The sequence below is a fragment of the Urocampus carinirostris genome, chromosome 12 (genome assembly GCF_059441175.1).
Source record: "Urocampus carinirostris isolate Australia breed hairy pipefish chromosome 12, RoL_Ucar_1.0, whole genome shotgun sequence".
Taxonomy (NCBI): Eukaryota; Metazoa; Chordata; class Actinopteri; order Syngnathiformes; family Syngnathidae; genus Urocampus; species Urocampus carinirostris.
Genome location: NC_142360.1, coordinates 34,428,483 through 34,448,957, shown reverse-complemented (window position 1 = coordinate 34,448,957; position 20,475 = coordinate 34,428,483). Strand labels below are relative to the sequence as shown.

At 44.2% G+C, this 20,475-nt stretch overlaps 2 protein-coding genes and 1 pseudogene across 4 annotated transcripts in view; 2 read left to right on the top strand and 1 right to left on the bottom strand.

The window, feature by feature from the left end:
• Window positions 1-14,073, top strand: part of LOC148355687 (excitatory amino acid transporter 5-like) — a 24,057-nt gene extending 9,984 nt beyond the window's left edge. For both annotated transcript variants that reach the window (XM_088350042.1, XM_088350043.1), the window contains 5 exons: window positions 1,588-1,821; window positions 1,876-2,070; window positions 5,158-5,292; window positions 5,361-5,460; window positions 13,085-14,073. In XM_088350042.1, coding sequence (XP_088206168.1) covers window positions 1,588-1,821; window positions 1,876-2,070; window positions 5,158-5,292; window positions 5,361-5,460; window positions 13,085-13,324 — 904 coding nt within the window. In that variant the 3' untranslated portion in view covers window positions 13,325-14,073. The remainder of the gene's footprint in view (window positions 1-1,587; window positions 1,822-1,875; window positions 2,071-5,157; window positions 5,293-5,360; window positions 5,461-13,084) is intronic.
• On the top strand, window positions 12,679-12,824 carry LOC148355688 (5.8S ribosomal RNA; annotated as a pseudogene).
• On the bottom strand, window positions 13,817-20,475 carry podn (podocan). Of its 2 annotated transcripts, none has more exons than XM_088350041.1 (11): window positions 20,313-20,475; window positions 17,196-17,457; window positions 16,939-17,032; window positions 16,525-16,589; window positions 16,279-16,388; window positions 16,050-16,206; window positions 15,871-15,986; window positions 15,596-15,809; window positions 15,040-15,483; window positions 14,735-14,883; window positions 13,817-14,380 (listed from the first exon to the last, which is right to left on the bottom strand). In XM_088350041.1, exons 2-11 carry the CDS (start codon window positions 17,439-17,441, stop codon window positions 14,248-14,250), a joined length of 1,728 nt encoding a protein of 575 aa, XP_088206167.1. In that variant the 5' UTR covers window positions 17,442-17,457; window positions 20,313-20,475; the 3' UTR covers window positions 13,817-14,247. The 2 variants fall into 2 exon arrangements, with proteins under 2 accessions (XP_088206167.1, XP_088206166.1); XM_088350040.1 differs by having other exon boundaries at window positions 17,196-17,480; window positions 20,313-20,453.

Here is a 20,475-nt window from a genome sequence, read left to right as displayed (position 1 = left end):
AATCTTCTGCCTTCTTTCCTCTCCCCATGTTTTTTCCGCAAGCTGTTGTGCCGGCTCCTCCTATGGGCGTGCCCATGAAAGCCCCCACGTGAGGTCCACCCCCTCGCTTCGATGTCTAGAGAAACTCAAAACAACACCGAGCGTTTATCAAAACAATGCCTGACGTCCTTCCTCAGAGTTATGTTATCAAAATTCCCCAGCCAAAACATTCCGCATTTGGAACGGCGTGACCTGAAGCCCACTCAGTGAAAATCTTCATTGCACTCGATAAATGAAACTTGTATTTTATCGTATAAAATCCTTTATAGTAAATTGTATAAAATCCTTCAACCCCCAAAAGCTGAGTTTGGTAAGTTTACTTGTCACTTTACAGCGTGCACTCCTTGTGTTTCTTCTCCTCTAAGGGAGGTGATTGTGGCTTTTAGCTGGTGTTTATGCAATGTGTCGCAGTTGGGATAGTATTTTCCGGATAGTTTCCCATTACCTGCCGTTCCTGTTTTGTTTGATCCTGGTTGGTGCTCGTTAGTTGGACACAGCGTGTTGCATGCCTGGTGTTAACATTGATTTTGCTGTGTCCCTTGGTTTATTCCTGGCTGGTTTAGTGTTTGCTACCGTAGCCATATTTCATAGATGGTTCCTGATTAGCCTGGCTGTGTCATGATTGCTGATTCAGGGCACATGTGACTGCCCAAATGACGCCAACAGCCCTGAAAGCAGATTGGCTAAGAGACTCTTTTTAAACCCCCGGCTTTCAAGAGGACGCCGTCAGATCGTTGCGAACCGATGCTCCCAGCTAGGCAAGCTCACACTTTCAGACATTTATCCTGCCCTGTTTTCCTCTGCCTGATACCCGTTGCCGACCTGTTTCTGGACCCAAATCTGCCCTGTTCTGCCATCCCAACATCTGACCTGTTTTGCCCCGCTTCCTGCCTGATACCTGTTGCCGACCTTGTTTCTGAACTCGATACCGCCCTTGCTCTCCCGTCCCAGCTAACGACTAGTATTCCTGCAAGTCTACGATTATCCTCACTCGACACGGAAGTGCCACTTTCGCGTTCCCGCCACCTGTTACCCGTGTCCGTCGACCCTCGGATCGTGGAAGTAAGCCCTGCTCTCCCTCTTTATCAATAAAACTGAGTAAACGAATGCTACTGGGTCCTGTCTCCGTTTCTGGCTTGTGACAGGCTGCTCCCTGCGATTTTTTTTTGGTTGACCAGCTTCTCTTTTTTCTACGCAGGCTTCCGCCTTTCATTGGTCATCCCGGTTAGCTGCCGTTAAGTCTCCACGTGATATTTTTGACAGTTAGCCCCTTTTTGGCCGCTCGCCCTTTGTTATGCCATTACTATCCACCTGCGACATAAAGCCTTGGCATTCGCCACAAAAACTACCAAATCTTGGTTGAAAACACTTATGACCTTGACTGGTTAACTTGTAGACCAATACGGCTTGCTAGGGTGCCTTTTTTCCTCGCATGACGACACAACTCAGGAAGTCAAAAGCAAGATGGTCTTTCAAACGTAGAGAAGATAGAGAGTGGCCTTCGAAAGGGACTATTGGACAATGGGACATTTCCCCTGATTCCGGCAGGTACTTCCCCTTCGGGATCGTGTTCCTGGTGGCGGGCAAGATCCTGGAGATGAGCGACCCTTCAGCCATGGGCAAGAAGTTGGGCTTCTACGCGGTGACGGTGGTCTTGGGCTTGGTACTGCATGGCCTCTTCATCCTACCTGCAATGTACTTCCTCATCACCAAGAAGAGTCCCGTTGTCTACATCCGCGGGATCCTGCAGGCGCTTCTCATCGCCTTGGCAACATCCTCCAGGTGAGTGCAGCGCCACCGGTGGAGGCCGTGATCTCACCCTCCCGCCTTGTCCAGCTCGGCCACATTGCCTATCACCTTCAAGTGCCTCCTGGAGAACAACCACATTGACAGGCGCATCATCCGCTTCGTGCTGCCGGTGGGCGCCACAATCAACATGGATGGGACGGCCCTCTACGAGGCCGTAGCCGCCATCTTTATCGCGCAGGTCAACAACTACGAGCTTGACTTCGGACAGATCATCACCATCAGGTCGGTAGATGACGACCCACCGAGATTTCCCTCTTCCTATTTTACTAGGCAACTAGTCACCGGCTATCAAATGCACTCTGTAGTCCACAATTGACGGTATATAGTATGATTAGGGTAAGGGTTACAGTTAGGGATAGGGTAAGGGCCTTTTCTAGGGTTTCAGATAATTTTTTAGGTTTTATGAAAGGGTTTATAACCAGCTTGGTGGCCTTGGGGGTAGGGCGCCCGCTCCGAGACTTGGAGGTTGCTGGTTCAAGCCTCGGCCGGGCCATACCAAAGGCTTACACCATTGGTACTCATTGCCTCCTTGCTTAGCGCTCGGCATTAGGGGTTGGAATTGGGGGATTTGGTCACCTAATGACCCAACACATCCGTTGGGTTGAGCGGGGGGGGCTGGGAATCCCCTCCTCTGTATCAATCTCCCAGAAAGAATCAGAAAAGACTCTAGCCACCTCCCACTAGGGGGATATGGCTATCTATATGAAAAGGTTTCCAGATAGGATTCAAGGGTTTCCAGATAGTGTTTCAAACTAGTTCTTAGGCTTCATGATAGGGATTTTAAGTGTTTTTAGGTTTTCTAGCTAAGGTTTCAAACTAGTTTTTAGGCTTAATGAAGGTTTTAAAGCATTACTAGGGTTTCAGAAAGGGTTTTAAATGAGTTTTTAGGCTTTATGATAGGATTTTAAAGTATTTCTAGGGTTTCCAGCATGGCTTTTAAACTAGTTTTTAGGCATAATAATGGGTTTTAAAGAGTTTCTAGGGTTTACAGGTAGGGTTTTAAACTAGTTTTTAGGCTTAATGAAGGGTTTTAAAACCAATTTAGGGTTTCCAAATAGGGTTGTAAATTAGTCTTCAGACTTCCTGATAGGGTCTTAAAGTGTTTCTAGGTTTTCCAGGTAGAGTTTCAAACTATTAATTAGGCTTATTTGGGGGTTTTGAATTGTTTCTAGGGTTTCCAGATATGGATTCAAATTATTCATAATTCTCAGTGATAGGGTTTGAAAGTATTTCTAGGGATTCCAGCTAGGGTTTTAAACTTTTTTTTGCCTAATTAGGGTTAGGGTTGGGGTTAGGGTAAGGGTTAAAGGTTAGGCTTAGGGTTAGGTTATGGTTATGGTTAAAGTTAGGGTTCCGGTTAGGGTTAGGGTTAGAGCCTTTTGTAGGGTTTCAAACCATTGTTCAGGCTTAATGAAGGGTTTCAGTAGCCTAGATGGTAAGGCGCCCGCTTTGAGACTGGGAGGTCGGTGGTTCGCGCCCCGGCCGAGTCATTCCTAAGACTTAAAAAGTGGTCGGCGGCGCCCTCTGTTGGCTGCGGCTGCATCGGCTCGCTACAACGGGTCAGGTGCAATCGACATTTCGTTCTGTGTACATTGTTACACAGAATGACAAAACAAGGAAATTATTATTATTATTATTATTATATTAAATCAACTCTAGGGTTTCCAGATAGTGTTTCAAACTAGTGCGATTAAAGCGTTCATAGGGTTTCCAGATATAGTTTTTAACTAGTTTTTAAGCTTAAATAGGGCGTTAAAAGTGTCCCTAGGGTTTCCAGATAAGGTTTCAAGCTAGTTCTGAGGCTTCATGATCGGGGTTCTAGGTATTTTTAGGATTTCCAGCTAAGGTTTCAAACTAGTTTTTAGGCTTAATGAAGGTTTTAAAGCATTTCTCGGATTTCCAGAAAGGGTTTTGAATTAGTTTTTAGGCTTTATTATAAGATTTTAAAGTGTTTCTAGGGTCTCCAGCTAAGGTTTTAAACTAGTTTTTAAACTAGTTTTTAGGCTTAGTATTGGGTTTTTAAGCGTTTCTAGGGTTTCCATGTAGGGTTTTAAACTAGTTTTTAGGTTTAATGAAGGGTTTTAAAACCAATTTAGGGTTTCCAAATAGGGTTTTAAATTAGTCTTCAAGCTTCCTAATAGAGTTTAAAAGTTTCTAGGGTTTCTAGATAGAGTTTCAAACTATTACTTAGACTTAATTGGGGGTTTTAAATTGTTTCGAGGGTTTACAGATAGGGATTTAAATTTTTCATAGGGCTAAGTGATAGGGTTTAAAAGTGTTTCTAGGGATTCCAGCTAATGCTTCAAACTAATTTTTCAGCCTAATTAAGGGTTAGGGTTTGGGTTAGAGTTAGGGTTAGTGTTACGGTTAGAGCCTTTTCTAGGGTTTCAAACCATTGTCCAGGCTTAATGAAGGATTTAAAGCAATTCTAGGGTTTCCAGATAGTGTTTCAAACTAGTTTTTAAGCTTAAGTAGGGCGTTTAAAGTGTTCCTAGGTTTTCCAGGTAGGGTTACAAACTAGTTCTTAGGCTTCATCATAGGGGTTTTAAGTGTTTTTAAGATATCATTACCTCAGTTGTTGCGGTTATTTGGGGCAGAACCCCCTGACGAAACATGAAAATTTGCACTGTATATATTTTTTTAAATTCATGTATTTACTTATTATACTACTAAAGAAAAATCCCAATTGACAGGCTCAAGTATTAATTTAACAAATAAAAACACTGTACGTTATAAAGTTTTTTCAGTCCAAATAACTTCTGTACTGTCCAATTATTATTTTAAAAATAATTTTGCTATTTAATTGCACAACTTTACTAGTTAAGGACCAAATACACCCCACGTTACATGATTCCTTCCCCCATCATGTGGACATTGTGGAAAACTGCATTTACCTTACGGTTCTGTCCTACAGAAACCATTTATCTTTTCGTTGATTAACTTTTTTAAAGAAGCGCCAGGGAGCCACTAAAGAGCACCAAAGACAAATATGTGGCTTGTGAGCAGGTTTAGCGGTGGAGAGGTCCTACTTGGTTGGCGATAGAAAGCATCTTCCTCTTTTTAGCCAATCAGCATGCAGAACCAAATGCACGATGAAAATCAATAAAGCAGTGAACCGGCAATAACCAAAGTGCGAAGTAGCGAGGTGTCTCTGTATGTAGAAGGGAAGGAAGTGATTTAGAAAAAGAAAGGGAAGCTAGAGAGGAGAAAAGAGAAGGGGGAGAAGGAGAGGTAGAGAGTCTGATGCTGAAGTGTGCAAACTTCAGGCTCGTGCCACCTGCTGACCGTTTGTTCGTCCGTCTTCCCCAGTATCACGGCAACAGCGGCCAGCATCGGCGCAGCGGGCATCCCCCAAGCGGGCCTGGTCACCATGGTGATCGTGCTGACCTCGGTGGGCCTGCCTACGGACGACATCAGCCTAATCATTGCCGTGGATTGGGCGCTGTAAGTGTCCGTCACCCCAAAGATCCCCTGCTGGCCTCCCTGGTGACACCCGCTTCCCCTTTTGCCAGCGACCGATTCCGCACCATGGTCAACGTGATGGGGGACGCCCTGGCCACAGGCATCATGGCACACATTTGCAGGAAGGACTTCGTCAAGGAGGGTGACGGGGTCAGTTTTGCACTTCTGCATATGCCACTTTCTCATCTACTTCTTGTTTGTGAACAATGTTCCCTCTAAGCTGCGTGTGTGCGCAATTGCGCACTACCCAGAGCTTTTCCGCGCACAAGAAAATCTAGCCAGCTCACAAAAATCAGGGCTCGAAATTGCTAATTAAAAAGTGAATCAAGTCAAAGTTACAGTGCATGAAGGTAAAAATACACGGGTTCCCCTGACACTGTGTTCTAAATTCGGTATTTTGAAGTCAAGGTCGAAGTAGAACGAAGTTGAGTAAAGTCAGTAGAGTTTTTCGAGAACCGGCTTCTTCGGCTCGGCTCACTAAAAGGAACCGGCTCTTTCGGGTCCTAAACGGCTCTTCAGGTTGTTTTTGCTTCTTTCATCCCTATATGACCAAATATTATGTAAAATTATGCACAAAATGACTTAAAGGAAGGGGAAATAAAAAAAAAAGAATACCAAAATGAAAAAGTAGTGAAAAGCTGAGAGAAAAAAAAGAAACAAAAGGAAGAGAAAGAAAAGGAAAAAATTCAGAAAAAAGCCAGGAAAAAAGAAAAGATAGAAACAAAGGGAAAAAAATAAATAAAGAACAAAAAGAAAAAAGTAACAGCATGGGAAAATAATTACAATGAGATTTTTTTAAATGAATTAAAAAAGTAGAAAAAAAAACAGGGAAAAATAAGAAAAAGTTTGTGTTGCATTCAAATAATTTCCAATCATACCAACCAGCATTGTACTTCCACTAAGATATGTGGTTAAATACAGTTGTGTATCGTGCAACCGACTAAATAATCCCCCAAAAATGTTAGTATTATGCCACAAAAGATACTAGGGAAAAAAAGAAATGGAAATCTTGTGAAAGAATTGTTGTAAAAACAAATGACGTTTGTAGGCCGTACAACCTTTGCAATAATACATTAGTCAATTCATTCAAAAGTGAAAAAATGTTTTGCATTAAAAATGTAACTTGATGTCAAGTTTTGGACATGTTTGATAATGACTTAGTTGCCACACTTGGGATTGCTGTTGCTCATTGTTGTTTCAAGCCTTCCTCACCGACTTTGTGTGAACGCTCAGACCCATCGAAAATTACAGGGAACATTGTTTGTGACGTTTTATTTACGCACAGCACACAAAAAACAACTTCAATCATTAATTAACAAATGGAAACAATAAAGTATTTGCAGAAAAAAACAGCAGTACAATACAATAAAATAGTACATATACATGTGCTCTAAGGGAGTAAGCTAAAGCCAAAGCTTTTAAGTACCTATCCCTTTTCCTTTTTTTCCATGCAGGAAGGACATATTTGAAATTAAAACAACAAAAAAAAGCCCCTTACACAAAACAAAGAAATGCCATTTCAAACTAATAGTATCGTTCATAGTGGTAAAAGATTTTCGCTAGTGACTCCTATAACATATACCCATATACTCGACCAAAAATTTCAAGAAATTCTTGCTTCGCTTTTCGTTCAAAAAATCGGAGTTCGAACGCCGGTACGCTAGGGGCGACGCTGAGCGGCGTACGAGTGTAGATTGCCCCCACCCCTCGTGAAGAACTGTTGTCACGGCAACGCGCACTCTTTTTCTGTTTTCGTTTTTCAAAAGCGGTGAAGGGAGTGTTTTAACCCCTAATTATGCCTCGGAAGAAGGTTGGTGCAAGCAGCAAAGTTGCTACAGGTGAAAAAAGAGGAGTTGTGCGTACGATTATTGCATTTAAGAAAGAAATAATAGCAAAATATGAAGAAGGCGTGCGAGTTTCTTTCAGGAATACAGCATGGCTTCTGCCGACCGGTAAGAAATCCTATTCAAATTCTTTTCTTTATCCTTTAACCGCTCACCACTTGTGGAGACCCGGGTGCTAAATGGCGTGTAAACGACCTGATTTTTTTATTTTTACACGTTTATGTTAGCGTATATCTTTCGTACGGAAGATTACGCTAACGCGAACGTACGATTAACCTGGGTTAGCTTTACGTTAAATATTCAAGATAAACATTCAGGGTGTTAAAACGGATTAAAACAATTTTACATTACTTTTAATGGGAAAAAACGGCTTCGGTGATCGTACAAATCGATTTTCGTACAAAGAAACGGAACGGATTATGGTCGAGAACCGAGGTTCCACTGTAGGATATGATTTTTCAAATTGGTGTTTATTAGGATCATTTTAAAGTCATCATTCAAATCAGGGACGTCAAATTCAATTTGGCTCTAGGGCCGGATCGAGACTTTCTGTTCTCTGGCAGGCTTGATCAGCTAAATGATATTAACTTTACTGTAAATACCTGTCTTTAGGTTTGTTTTTCAGTACTAGGCTTTGTCATTCAGCCTACATTAGTAGCCTACGGTACATTTTATGATCACGGTCAATAAGTTTTCGTTACTAAACGAAACAAATTCATTCACAAGCAATTGTACAAAAATGATTTTCACGTTTGACATTGAATGTGTTAACTAGTCTATTGACAGTTATGTGAAATCAGTTTTAAACCTACACCAACTCACCACGCTATACAAACTAAATTTGGTATTTTTTGTCTTAATTGTCGGACTGGTTTGAAATGAATAATAATGAAATACACAATAGAAGTTTTCGCAGTGACGAACGTCAGCTTTTTTACTAATTTATAGCATCTAGAGAGAGAGAATTAGATTTGAATTTAATTTAAATATCATATTTTTTGAGAGAAATTACGTGGCAAGTCGCTTCTTTTTTGACATACTCAGAAATGTGTGGTCGGCCGAATTAATCTGGCCTGTGGGTCGAATGTTTGACATGGCTTATCTAAATCGTTCCATAAATGAATATCTTTCTGGGTGGCAAAGTGGATAATCAACATTGCGCAGGAATACTTTACCTTGAAAACACGGATTCCCCTGTTCGCTCTGTTGAAAAACAACTGCTGAAAATTTGTTGAGAGTCTGCATTTGCTTTCTTTGTATCCTTATAATGGCAATTAAGCCCTTACCTCTGCAAAATCAGCCTATTTTTCAAAGGCAATTGCGGTACAAAAGAATAACCCCCAAATCCTTTTCGACACTGTATCATTGCTAACGGGGCAACAGATTATTCCAGATAGTTCCACCCATTCAGCCCATGACTTTATGGTCTTCTTTAACAAGAAGATTTAACGCATACGGGAAGAGATTTCTAAAGACCATGTAAATACATCACATGTCAAAGGTCTGAAAGTCATAGATGCGCAACATGTTGGCTGTCCAGTGATTCTTTCCCGATTTAGTGATCTGTCACTTGATAATCTTAAACAGGTGGTGAATACGGCCAAACCGGCTACTTGCCTGTTTGACCTGGTTCTGGGTTCGCTGATTAAATATCTCTTTGGGGTCCTTGTACCTTCAGTTCTGAATATTATAAACATATCACTCTCCTCAGGTGTTGTTTCAGCGGCTTTTAGGTCAGCTGTTATTAAACCTACACTTAAACGATCCAACCTTGATCCAGAAAACTTATGTCATTACAGACCTGTGTCAAACCTACTGTTTCTTTCTAAAGTACTTGAAAAAAAAGTGGCATGAATGATTTTATATCTGAGAATAATCTTTTTGAATCGATGCAATCAAGATCCAGGGTGAATCACTCTACTGAAACAGCCCTGGTTAAGGTAACCAATGATCTTCTACTGGCAATGGACTCCGGCGCTTCATCACTGTTGCGGCTGCAGGACCTTAGTGCTGCCTTTGACACTGTGGACTATAATATCTTACTAGATCGGCAGGAAAAATGGATAGGTCTCTCAGGAACCATCATCTTATAGTTCAGAGTGCGATCGTGGGATGTATCAGAAGTGGGCAGGAGGAGGAGTACAGGAAATTGATTAAAGACTTTGTCCAATGGAGCGACGCAAACCACCTGCACCTGAACACCACCAAGACCGGGGAGATGGTGGTGGACTTCAGGAGAACTAAAACTCACCCGGTTCCTGTAACCATCAAAGGAGAAGGTGTAGAATTTGTCCAGACCTACAAATACCTGGGTGTGCAGCTGGACAACAAACTGGACTGGACTGCCAACACAGAAGCTCTATGTAGGAAAGGTCAAAACCGACTTTACTTCCTCAGAAGGCTGGCCTCCTTCAACATCTGCAAAAAGCTCCTGAAAATATTCTACGAGACAGTCGTGGCAAGCGCCCTCTTCTATGCGGCAGCGTGTTGGGGAGGCAGCGTCATGAAGAAGGATGCCTCTCCTCTCAATAAACTGGCGAGGAAAGCGAGCTCTGTTGTGGGCACAGGACTCGACAGCCTGACAACAGTAGCCGAGAGACGGGCACTGAAAAAGCTGCGGTCAATCATGGACAGATCATCACATCCACTACACAGCATTATATCTAGACAGAAGAGCAGCTTCAGCGACGGACTGCTGTCACTGTCTTGTACCACGGACAGACAGAAGAGATCTTTTCTTCCTCATCTCATGAGGCTCTTTAACTCCACCCGGCGGAGTAAAGGCCCACATTAAACCACACCCCCTACATTGCATATTATCGTACTTTTATGTAGCACTATTTAAATACTCTATACAACACGCTACAGTGGGTATTAGCACGTCACATTGGGTATTTGTATATTGTATTCCTTTTGCTTTATTATTGTATTGTTCTCGAAGGGATGCTGCTGGAAATGTGAATTTCCCTGCGGGGATGAATAAAGTATCTATCTATCTATCTATCTGTCTATTCAGATCCTGCCTCTCGGACAGGACGCATTGTGTTAAATATGGTGAAATGACATCTGAGCCCTTTAGTATTACCTGTGGTTTTCCGCAGGGTTCAGTTCTTGGCCCCCTTCTTTATCAGCATGTCCACGCTTCCGTTAAGTGATATAATTCGCAAGTAAAATATCAGTTTCTATTGCTACGAAGATGACACTCAACTATATCTTCCGATGGAGGAATCCATCCCGCTAAACTGTGGAAATTTGGAGGTCTGCCTCACTGAGATAAAAAGATGGATGCCATTTAACTTTTTGCATGTCAACCCTGAAAAGAACGAAATGTTAATTATTGGTCCATCTCTAGCTATGACGCCCCGAATATTGACAAATGTAATATCACCCAGAGTGACTCAGTCAAAAAGCTAGGTGTCACATTTGACCCCAATCGGTGCTTCCAAAATACGTTAAGAATATTACTAAAACAGTTATTTTCCATCTTTGCAACATTGAAAAAAATCCCAGTCCCAGTCTGATGGAGGGATTATAATTAATGCGCTTCTTACCTTCCATCTCAATTACTGTAATGTACTACTCTCCGGTCTCCCAAAGTCCAAAATTAAGAGCCTGCAGCTGGTACAAAATGCTGCAGCGAGGCCCTTAACTAAGACAAAGTTTGATCACATTACCCTGATTTTGGGTAACCTGCATTGACTCCCTGTTAGCTTAAGATGTGATTTTAAGGTTCTGTTGGTATTATACCAAATCATCCATGGACTTGCTCCCTCATATCTTTCAAATTTCCCCCTATGTTCCTGTCCGGAGCCTTCGCTCTGAAAATTATGGTCTACTAGTGATCCAAAGAGCCGAGAAATGATCTACAGGTTGAAGAGCGTTTTCCATTCGGACCCCAGTGCTGTGGAATGCTCTGCCCCCTGAGATTTGACCTGCAACCTCAGTGGAACTGTTCAAATCTACGCTTAAAACACACTTACTGTACTATAGCTTATGAATGACCTATATTTCATGTTGACAATATTCGTGGATTATTTGTTATTGCAACATCCGTTGCAGCCTAGTCATCCTGGAAGAGGGATTACCTCATGTCCCTTCTCAAAGTTCTTCATTTTCTTCATGTTGAGGTTTTTGAGTTTTTACTTGCCCTTATGTAGGTTTTGGGGGATAGTCGAGTCAGGTCAAGTCATGTTTATTTGTATAGCCCTTCATCACAAAGAGTCTCAAAGGGCTGAACAGACCACAGATTATTGCAAACCACAGACTATTATGACACCATCCCCTGATCTAAAACCAACATGAGGGATAGTGTCATAATAGTAATAATAATAATCTGTGGTCTGTGCAGCCCTTCGAGACTCCTTGTGATGAAGGGCTATACAAATAAACATGACTTGACTTTTCTAATTTAATGTCATATTCTGGAGGTCGTTACCTCTATCTGACCCAAGAGGTCGAACTAGTAGACATCTCAAATAAAGCTTATGCTTTCAAGAACCAACCATGAAAGTTTCATGTTTTTTTCATTTTGTGCACAATTGTTATGCTTATCAGTCCCACTATTACAATAACTATTCTGAATCTGACTAACACAAGGGTGGCGAACAAGTTTGACACAAAGAGCCAAAATTACTGAATGACCCGCATTAGACGTAACCTACACAGATGATTGGCAGTCAGTAGTGTCCGGAGCAGCATAAAAAAAACAAATCTGCCAAATTAATTTCAAAATATTATTTATTATTTGTTATTAACTCTGATGGATTTAAGTGTGTTTTAAGAGAGGAAAAAAAACTAAACATGAAACAAGGCAAAGAGCCACAGTATATAGAAAATATGATGAGGCAAAGAGCCGCATTCTTATTGGTGAAGAGCCGCATGCGGCTCTAGAGCCGCGTGTTCGCCACCCCTGGACTAACACATAGAACAGCATCGCGGCAGGCTTGCTAGAGTGCCTGTCGTCATAGGTCAGGATGACAAAGACAAGACATCTTTTCAAAATGCATTAATTCGGAGAGTGAATGGAATATACCTATTACAGTGGGACCTCGCTACTTCGCGGTTCGACGTTCGCGGCTTCAGAGCTTCGCGGTCTGTAATGTGGTTTGGGAGATGGGGGGGGCGGCGGGGGTCACTCCCGGGCCGCGCAACGGAGCGAGTTCGGCGGACGCGGCGTCACACGGCGCGACGCGAGAAAAGGCGGCGGGCGTGATCGGGTTACCCCGTAACTGGGGGGAGCCCGCTCGTTCGACGACCCCAGTAGCGCGGCGCGACGACAGCCGGCGACGACAGCCGGCGACGACAGCCGGCGTCGACGCGCGGCGGACGAAAGGCGGCGGACGTGCGCGGGACCCCCGTAACTGTGTCGGTGTCGTGCGTATCGCGCCCAAAAGTACCCGCGCCGCGGGTTAGGGGCTCGCTCGTGGGAGCAACCGAGCGGCACCCGCAGTGCGGCGCAAGTAAAAACCCTGTCATGAATTTGTCTCCGATCGTCCCGGGCGGACGTAAAATCGCCCAGCTGTACGACTCTTAGCGATGGATCACTCGGCTCGTGCGTCGATGAAGAACGCAGCTAGCTGCGAGAACTAATGTGATTTGCAGCTGCGATTGGCTGGCAACCAGTTCAGGGTGTCCCCTGCCCACTGCCCGGAGATGGCTGGGATGGGCTCCAGTCCCCACGCAACCCTAAAAAGGATAAGCGGTGCAGATAATGAGATGAGATTTTTTTCTTTTTGAAGGGTCGTCGCTACTTCACGGATTTTCACTTATCGCGGGTGGTTTTGGTCCCCATTAACCGCGATAACTGAGGTCCCACTGTAAATAGAATTATGCAAAAACATTTTTATTTCCTCACATTTTGCATGTTTAAGGATTCCCTTTAATGCTAGTTTGTTTTGATTATTTCGTTGTGGTCATTCTGGTCTGGGCAGGTGCCGCTCCTCTGCGAAAGCCAGCCGGGCATCAGCGTCACGGCACCGACACTCCTAAACTGCTCGAGCAGTAACGGCAACTGCCGACTGCTACCGCCCGACGTGGCTCGTTTGGTGCAACTGGAGGAAGGCTTGCGACCAGAACCCGACCGACGGAAGCCCCGCATGCCCTCGCGCCAACCTAAGAAGAAGAAGGACCGGCGGGTGGTGGATGCCAATGGCCTAGAGACCAACGTGTGACGTGCGCTGTCCACGTCTCTCTTGTGGTTTCCACTGAGGTCAAGCAGAACTTTAGACTGGGACTAGAACTGGAACCGGACCAGTTTTGGGGTCTATGAGCAGCAAAATCACGGGTTTATTCTGCCTTAAGATTTCTGGAGATTGATGAACTCCTGCCATGCATCCATGGCAACCAAAACGTTGCTTTGTCCGTTGAGTTCAATCCATTTTTCAGGGATCCCCAAGGTGGGGCCCGCAGGCATCAGGTAGCCCTCAGTAAGGGTCTGAAAATAAACACACTACTGCTGGTTCTTTGCAAATTGAGAGAGAGAGAGAGAGAGAGAGAGAGAGAGAGAGAGAGAGAGAGAGAGAGAGCTGATGCTAATTTTTATGATATCGCTGTCATCTGCATATGATCCAAAATTTCATTGCAAAAAACATTTTTGAAGTAATGTATTATCCCATCAGCAGAAATGTTCATTTACGCTTAGTGAAAAGTAAGCATATGTATCGTGCGTTTAATATTTTTATTCTTGTACACTTTGTTAAGCTATCAGTGTTTTCAACAAAAAAAAAGTACTGCTGTGGACCATTGCTCACATTCACACTGCTGAAGGTAGAACACACCCCTTCAAGCATTGTTTGTATAACGTGTGCAGTCATTGATTAAGATATTCATATTTCTGTTTGCCCATTGGTCAGTTTTTCACATTTTGACAAGCCGTCATCCATATTTCTTGTTTAAAAAAAATAAAAATGGTCTTTAAATATTTTCTGCTGTTTTTTGAGTGAATATTATACGCCTCTTATTCACTACAACTTTTTTTGATCTTCTGATTGGTTGCTTGTAAAAAAAAAAAATATATATACAAAAAATGTGGCAATAGTTTTTTTGCAAATATCCACCTTCCACAACCAGGCCAGGAATGGAACGTCCTCGCACGTTATTCTTCGTCATTCTCTTCGTCTTCGCCCGTGCTTGCTCCCACGCCGGTGCCGCCGATGTCCAGCACCTGCAGCTGGCTCAGGTGGGCCAGCGAGCTCTCATCCAGCGCCGACGCCGGTATGCGGTTGTACCTGGAGACACGTTAGAAGTTCAAAAATGGATTTGACCTCAGACAAAAAGTGTTGCGACGCAGCCCTCTTCATCAATGCAGTTCTTTAGCTTCTGCTTGCACGAGCTGTCCCAATACATTTGTTTCTTTTCCACCGGGTAAATGCTAACGATGATGTTAGATGAGATGTTAGCTCCCAAGTCATCGTGTGAGAGCTTTAAAATGATGTTCTGGACCCCCACACTCCCCATCCTAGATGGTTGCCCATGTTCCTCTTTCCCATTAGCCAGACATCTCTGCGCCCCCTGGAAAACCCAGTCGCAAATAGTTTCTGCTAATCTCCGTGCTAAGCCACCTGAGGTGGGCGCGGCCTTACCGCAGGAATATTCCTCTGATGTTGGGGGTGCCCTCAAAGGCGGAGATAGGAATGCTGGTGATGCGGTTCCTCTCGAGGTACAGGTACTCCAAGGACTCCGGCAAGTCGGATGGGACGTGGGACAGCAGGTTGCTGGACAGGTCCAATGTCTGCAAGACGGATAAAACCGTTTTTTTTGGTTTGTTCGAAGATGGTTAGCAGAAAAAATGAAGCGTTTCAGGTTGAATGGCGCCTGACCTGTCTTAGGACCAACAATTACCCCCGTTTCTAGTCCTAGTCTCCTGCCGCCTCTCATGGACACTTACCGTGAGCACACTGAGCTCCATCCAAGCCCCTTGGTAGACAGAGTTTAGCCGGAGCTGGTTATGGCTGAGGATGAGCTTTTCCAGCTTGTCCATGCCAGTCAGGGCGCCATCTGGTACAGAAGCCAGCTGGTTGTTCTTCACCTCAAGCACCTTCAGGCTGCGAGGCAGGCCCACGGGCAGCGCATGCAGGGCGTTCCCTGACAGGTGCAGCGTCTCCAGGAAGCGAAGCTTGCGGAAGGCGTCGCGGTGAAGTTTGGCATTGCTCAGCTGGTTGTAGTTTAGGTTGAGCTCAGTCAGCGTGTAGACCAGCGACAGATCATTGCGGCCGATCTCTGTGATGGCGTTGTGGAGCAACATCAGGGTTTTGGCCCGCCGGGGGAGGCCCCTGGGAATGCGCTCTAAGTGGTTGTTGTACATGTGGAGCGTGTGCAGTTTCTTCAAGCCCTTGAGGAAGGCAGAGCGACCAGTCAAGAGTTGGTGCCAACGCAAGTCTCAAGTCTGCCATAAACCGGTTGGTAATTGTGATTCTGGGACCGAGTGGCCATTTGAAGGTTACCTGGAAGGCGGCAGGATGGATGAAGCGTGAGCGCAGCTTGTTGTTGTGCAGGAGAAGGTACTCGAGGTTGCGCACTGAGTTGAGGGCATCAGCAGGGATGCTGCGGATGGAGTTCTTTTCTAGGTGCAGCAACACCAGGTTGCGAGGAAGACCTTTGGGCACCACCGTCAGATTGTTATTGGACAAGTCCAGGCACTCCAGGCTGTTCAGTTGGCTGGGAGAGATCAAGAAATCAGACAGCATCTGTGGACACTGGTGCTGCGAGCTCCACCTACCTGAAGGTCTCGTTGTCTATGCCCTCGTTGGTCAGGAAGTTGTTTTGCAGGTGAAGTTCTCGCAAGTTCTCCAAGCTGTCCAATGCTCCGGCGGGGATTTTCTCCAGTTTGTTGCTCTGTTGACAGATGCAGCGACATCAATCTATGGTCGGGACAAAAAGCATCCGTTAGTTTCCGACCTTTAGGTGAAGACGATGCAGGCTGGCAGGCAGGTTTTTAGGTACGATCTGCAGGAGGTTACTGGACAGGGTGAGGATCTCAATGTTGTTGGAAGCATTGAACATATTGTCAGGGAGTCCGTTGTCCGTCAACTTGTTGTTATGGAGATAGACGGACCTAAAAACATTTGATAGATGTCAGGAAAACAATTGGACTGAAATGGAAAAAAACACACGAGTGTAGTCGTACTTCAGGTTTGGTTTGTAACCAAATGTGTACGGGAAGACTTTTGTGAGCTGATTGGCGGCAAAGTCGGCGCTGACTAACGAAGGCGGTAAGGCTTTGGGTGCTGAGGTAAGCTGGAAGGACAAGAGGACACCTAAATAGAAGGTTTTCAACAAAAAAGGAACCACACCTGGAAAAAAAAATGAGGTACAAGCCAGAACTCCAAAACAGAAAGTCAGAGGCGCATCAATTGAAAGAAACTGTGACTACCTGGTTGTTGGCCAGGTACAGGTAAGCCAATTCCTCCAACATCTCTAAACCCTCCTCTTCCAGGCCTGGATAGAGAACATTGAGACATTGCCTTCAACTTTTTAACTTCATTGGTTTGCATCACAGTATTGCTTGTTCGGGTTGTGGTGAGCTGAAGGCCAGTGTAATTGGCTTTTAGTCAGGGATGGTCGTGCACCCTAGCACTGTTTGGCTGTCAACTCCAAAGCAGACAGAGACCAGAAGTGTACTCCTCCAGGACATATAAGGAAGCTCAAAAGACCTGGACAAAACCCAAAATGGCAAGCAGGAAACAAAAAACTGGCGCAGTATTGAAAGAAAAAGGCCTGTTACTTCACAAGTCATTTGGGAGGCAGGGAGGAACAGGAAGTCGTCCTTTCATAGTAAAGTCCTGACCCTCTGTGGTGAGCAAGTTGTTCTGCAGGTTGAGGGTCTCCAGCAGATGCAGGTGGGACAGGTCCTCCACTCGGATCTCCTCGATTTTGTTATTCTGCCGTGGACAGACAAAGGTCACTAGCCCCGCCCCCACAAGTCAGGTCAAGTCCCACTTTTCTTTGTCAAAGAGTTTCAAAAGGCTGCACAGGCCAAAATAATGGTGGATACAACATCCCATGATCTTAAACCGAGCAGATATCTGCAGCGCATGCGCGTACCTGCAACGCAAGCTGCCTTGTTGTTGCTGGCACTCCCGGGGGAAACTCAGTCAGGTCCACTCCAGCGCAGTCCACCGCACCTTCAGCCGTGCAGCTGCAGTCCGCTGGGCAGCCACTGGTGTCAGTCTTGGCGGGAATTGTTTCAGGGCTTTCGGTGGGCATCTCCCCTTGAGTGCCTTCTGGGATCTGGCCAAGGACCAGCAGTCCAGCCAGGGTCAGCAGAAAGCTGGATGAGGTTGAGGCCATTCTCGCTCCGAGGATCCTGTGACTCAAGAACCGCCGCATCTTAAATCAAAACAGAATTTCCTGGAAACCGTTGTTATTTGAAGACATAAAAGTTGAACAAGACTCCAGTGGCTAAGTGCTGATGTGAATCATCTGCGGTATGCAGTTATCCCCATCCCTGTTCCCGTTCTCGCTCACTGACTGCAGGCTGGCAGGCAGGCCAGGGGATTTTTATGGACCACTGGATCAGTAAACATTAAATCAAGGAATCGTTTCTTTATCTGAAAACAAATATTCTTGGCCTTGTCATTAGAGAATAACTGATTGAGGGAGTTTTTCTTGACTCATTTCAAACCCAGAACGTTTTAACATTTTTTTTAGAGTCTAAATATTTGGTCCTGAATACTTGACCACAAACCATTAAATTGGGACCACTTTTTCACAAACCCTTACCCCTCTGACCTTAAACTTACCTAACTCTTCCTCTGCAGCAGGACTGTTCAAAAACTATTCGATTTTATGATTGATACTTTTGATTCATTATTGTTTGTAAAAAGGTCATCTTTTGCGCTACGCATTTTTTAGTCAGGCCATCTTGAAGATATTTTATTTTGAAAGCATCTTTATAGCTGCTGTGCGGTCTATGTAGTGGAAGCCATTTTTGTTTCAGGCATTGACCTCTTGCTGTAAAACTACTGTCACTGCCACCCCTGAGTTCTCATTTTGTTCAAAAGCAACAACAGTAAGTTTGTTTGTTATTAACTTTTTCAACCTAACACTCTATGTAGCTGACTGTGATCAGTGAATTAGCATCAGTATGTGCTAACGATAGAACCATGGACGTAAATTCAACCCAAGAGCCCCACAAACTGTTTTCCTTAATAAAGGACAGGATAGGCTTGAATATGATGAAAAATGCTAGATAAAAATAAAAACAAGTAAAACAAAAAATGAGAACAATGCAGCGCCAAAATTACTTGACTGCCTTGAATTGGTTCAGTCAATTTGATTCATAGCACCGTTCTTGCCTTCCTTCCCGCTCCTCTTTTGCTCGGCTAGTATCACTTGTGGCATAGCAGCAGTGTCTGTAGAGGATCCCATGTATTAGGGTTATTATGTTAAACAACTATTTTAACAGCCAATACCATGACTTTGTCACATTAACAGATATTAGTCCTCATTTTAGCTGCATTGAATTGAATGCAAAAATGATCAGCCTAGCTTAATTGCTGCGTGTGTGTAAGCTATTTCTGTGGTCATCCTCATAGCACCATTCACAGTTTTTTTTTCTGCAAAAAAACAACATGTTCTATTGAATCAGGACTTGCTTAATGGGATTCATGTTTGCAATCTTACTTCTGCCATTTTTCGTCTGTGCCTCAGTTGCTAACACTGTCTGGACATCATGGTATTGAATTTGAGTCAGCAGAAGTGGTCTGAAGAGCAAGAGGGCGTCTGGTGCCATTGAAGACACACTATCAGTATACAATCACCTGGATATGGCAATGTTTCCAACTCCAAAGGCAGTTATTCAGATTTGTCCAGCTCCATACTTGGCTTAGAAGGACCACTGGTCAAAACAAACTCTTGCACACGGCTGTGACGGCAATTGAAAAATTTGTGCTTGACCAAGTGCAACACCATAAAGTTATTGACAGGTTTGCAAGCCTCAAGGTCAGGCGAAACAGCTTATTCCATAAAGTGTAGGGTGGAATTATAAAGCGTTGAATAGAATGCATCATTGACTAATAAGTTTGATGCTTTTTCTTCTGTATGTGTGTGTGAGTGTGTGTACTCTATTAGAAACTAGACAATTCCCGCGGCAATTGTAAGAGTTGTGATTGATCTGGCAGATGTTGGTAGAGAACCGGTTGCGCTTAATTGTTAGCATTATGAGTTGGCATTAGGTTTTTAACTCAGAGAGATGTTTCTGTCATTTTTTACTTGGTTCTGTGGGGGGGACTCCACTCAATATGAAGTCGTTACAGCACTTGGCAATGTAGTCGTGCCTTGCTGGCGCAATCACAACTAATAAATGACGAAAAACCTGACATGGCGTAGTCTAACTACAAAGTTTAATGTGATGGTCAATAATGGAAAGTGACACTCCTGAAGAGTTTGAATAATCGTAAATCACTTTAAGTGAAATAAAAAAACAACCAGACACTCAGGGTTAGAGGTAAGAGCTTTGGTCCGAACCTGGCCTGAAATTGTTGTCGAAAATCACCCATATTCCTTAGAAATAAAATGGGAAATTTGGGGTTTACTTTGAGCTCGATCCCTCAAATAAGGTTAACCAGTCGGGGTTCGGCTGGTTCAGGCTTTCATACCCACAGGTTGCTCAGCGCCCCCAAGGCTCTGAACCTAAAATCACCCCTTGAGACAACTAGCATTTGAAAAGATGACAATAATTCCTTTGTAGCAGCTGTCATTAGCATGTCTGCTTATTATTCTGGTGCTATTTACAGGTGTTTGGAGTCACTAGTTGCTCAGCTCTCTGGCTTTCGAAAACCTCGTTTGGCTAACTGTTGACCTGCGTTAACATGTTTAAGGATTTGGGTTATGTCTAGGTTAGGTTAGGTTTAGTTTTAGGGTTAGGTCATACTTAATGCTAAGGGATAGAATTTCCAGGTTACTGTTTAGGGTATGTAACATGCAGCGATAACAGTAAAGCCACTACAGTCATTGATCCAAGATTCCTTTGCATACTCCATGTCTAGGGAAGCAGGGACAGAGGGTCGCCTTCCAGGCCAAACCTGACAATATGCTTGACTGAACCATTTGACGTGCAGTCTCGTAGTTGTGGACTCGGTTCATTGGACACAGCCAGTCTCGCAAATAAGAAACATGCAGGACACATGCAGGACAGCCGAAAAAAGACGAGCCACTGACCAGCAGCAGAAGTGCAAGTCTCGTCAGAAAAACTCTCGAGAATATTCCCGTCCAGACGCGGCAGCTCCCATAGCACCAACGTCCGTCTCCAGAGCTACACCAGGTCCAGATGTCTGAGAACACAGGGTGGGATGGGGAGGTACGGGGGAGGAGACCGGGACGC

What these genes read in the sequence shown, in the direction of transcription:
- podn (XM_088350040.1), bottom strand. Translation starts at nt 17,480, where the DNA reads ATGCGGCGGTTCTTGAGTCACAGGATCCTCGGAGCGAGAATGGCCTCA. An exon ending in CAAGGCAGCTTGCGTTGCAG is followed by an intron (nt 17,033 to 17,195) that starts GTACGCGCATGC and finishes TGTCCACGGCAG; the next exon opens with AATAACAAAATCGAGGAGAT. An exon ending in GGTTACAAACCAAACCTGAA is followed by an intron (nt 16,207 to 16,278) that starts GTACGACTACAC and finishes AAATGTTTTTAG; the next exon opens with GTCCGTCTATCTCCATAACA.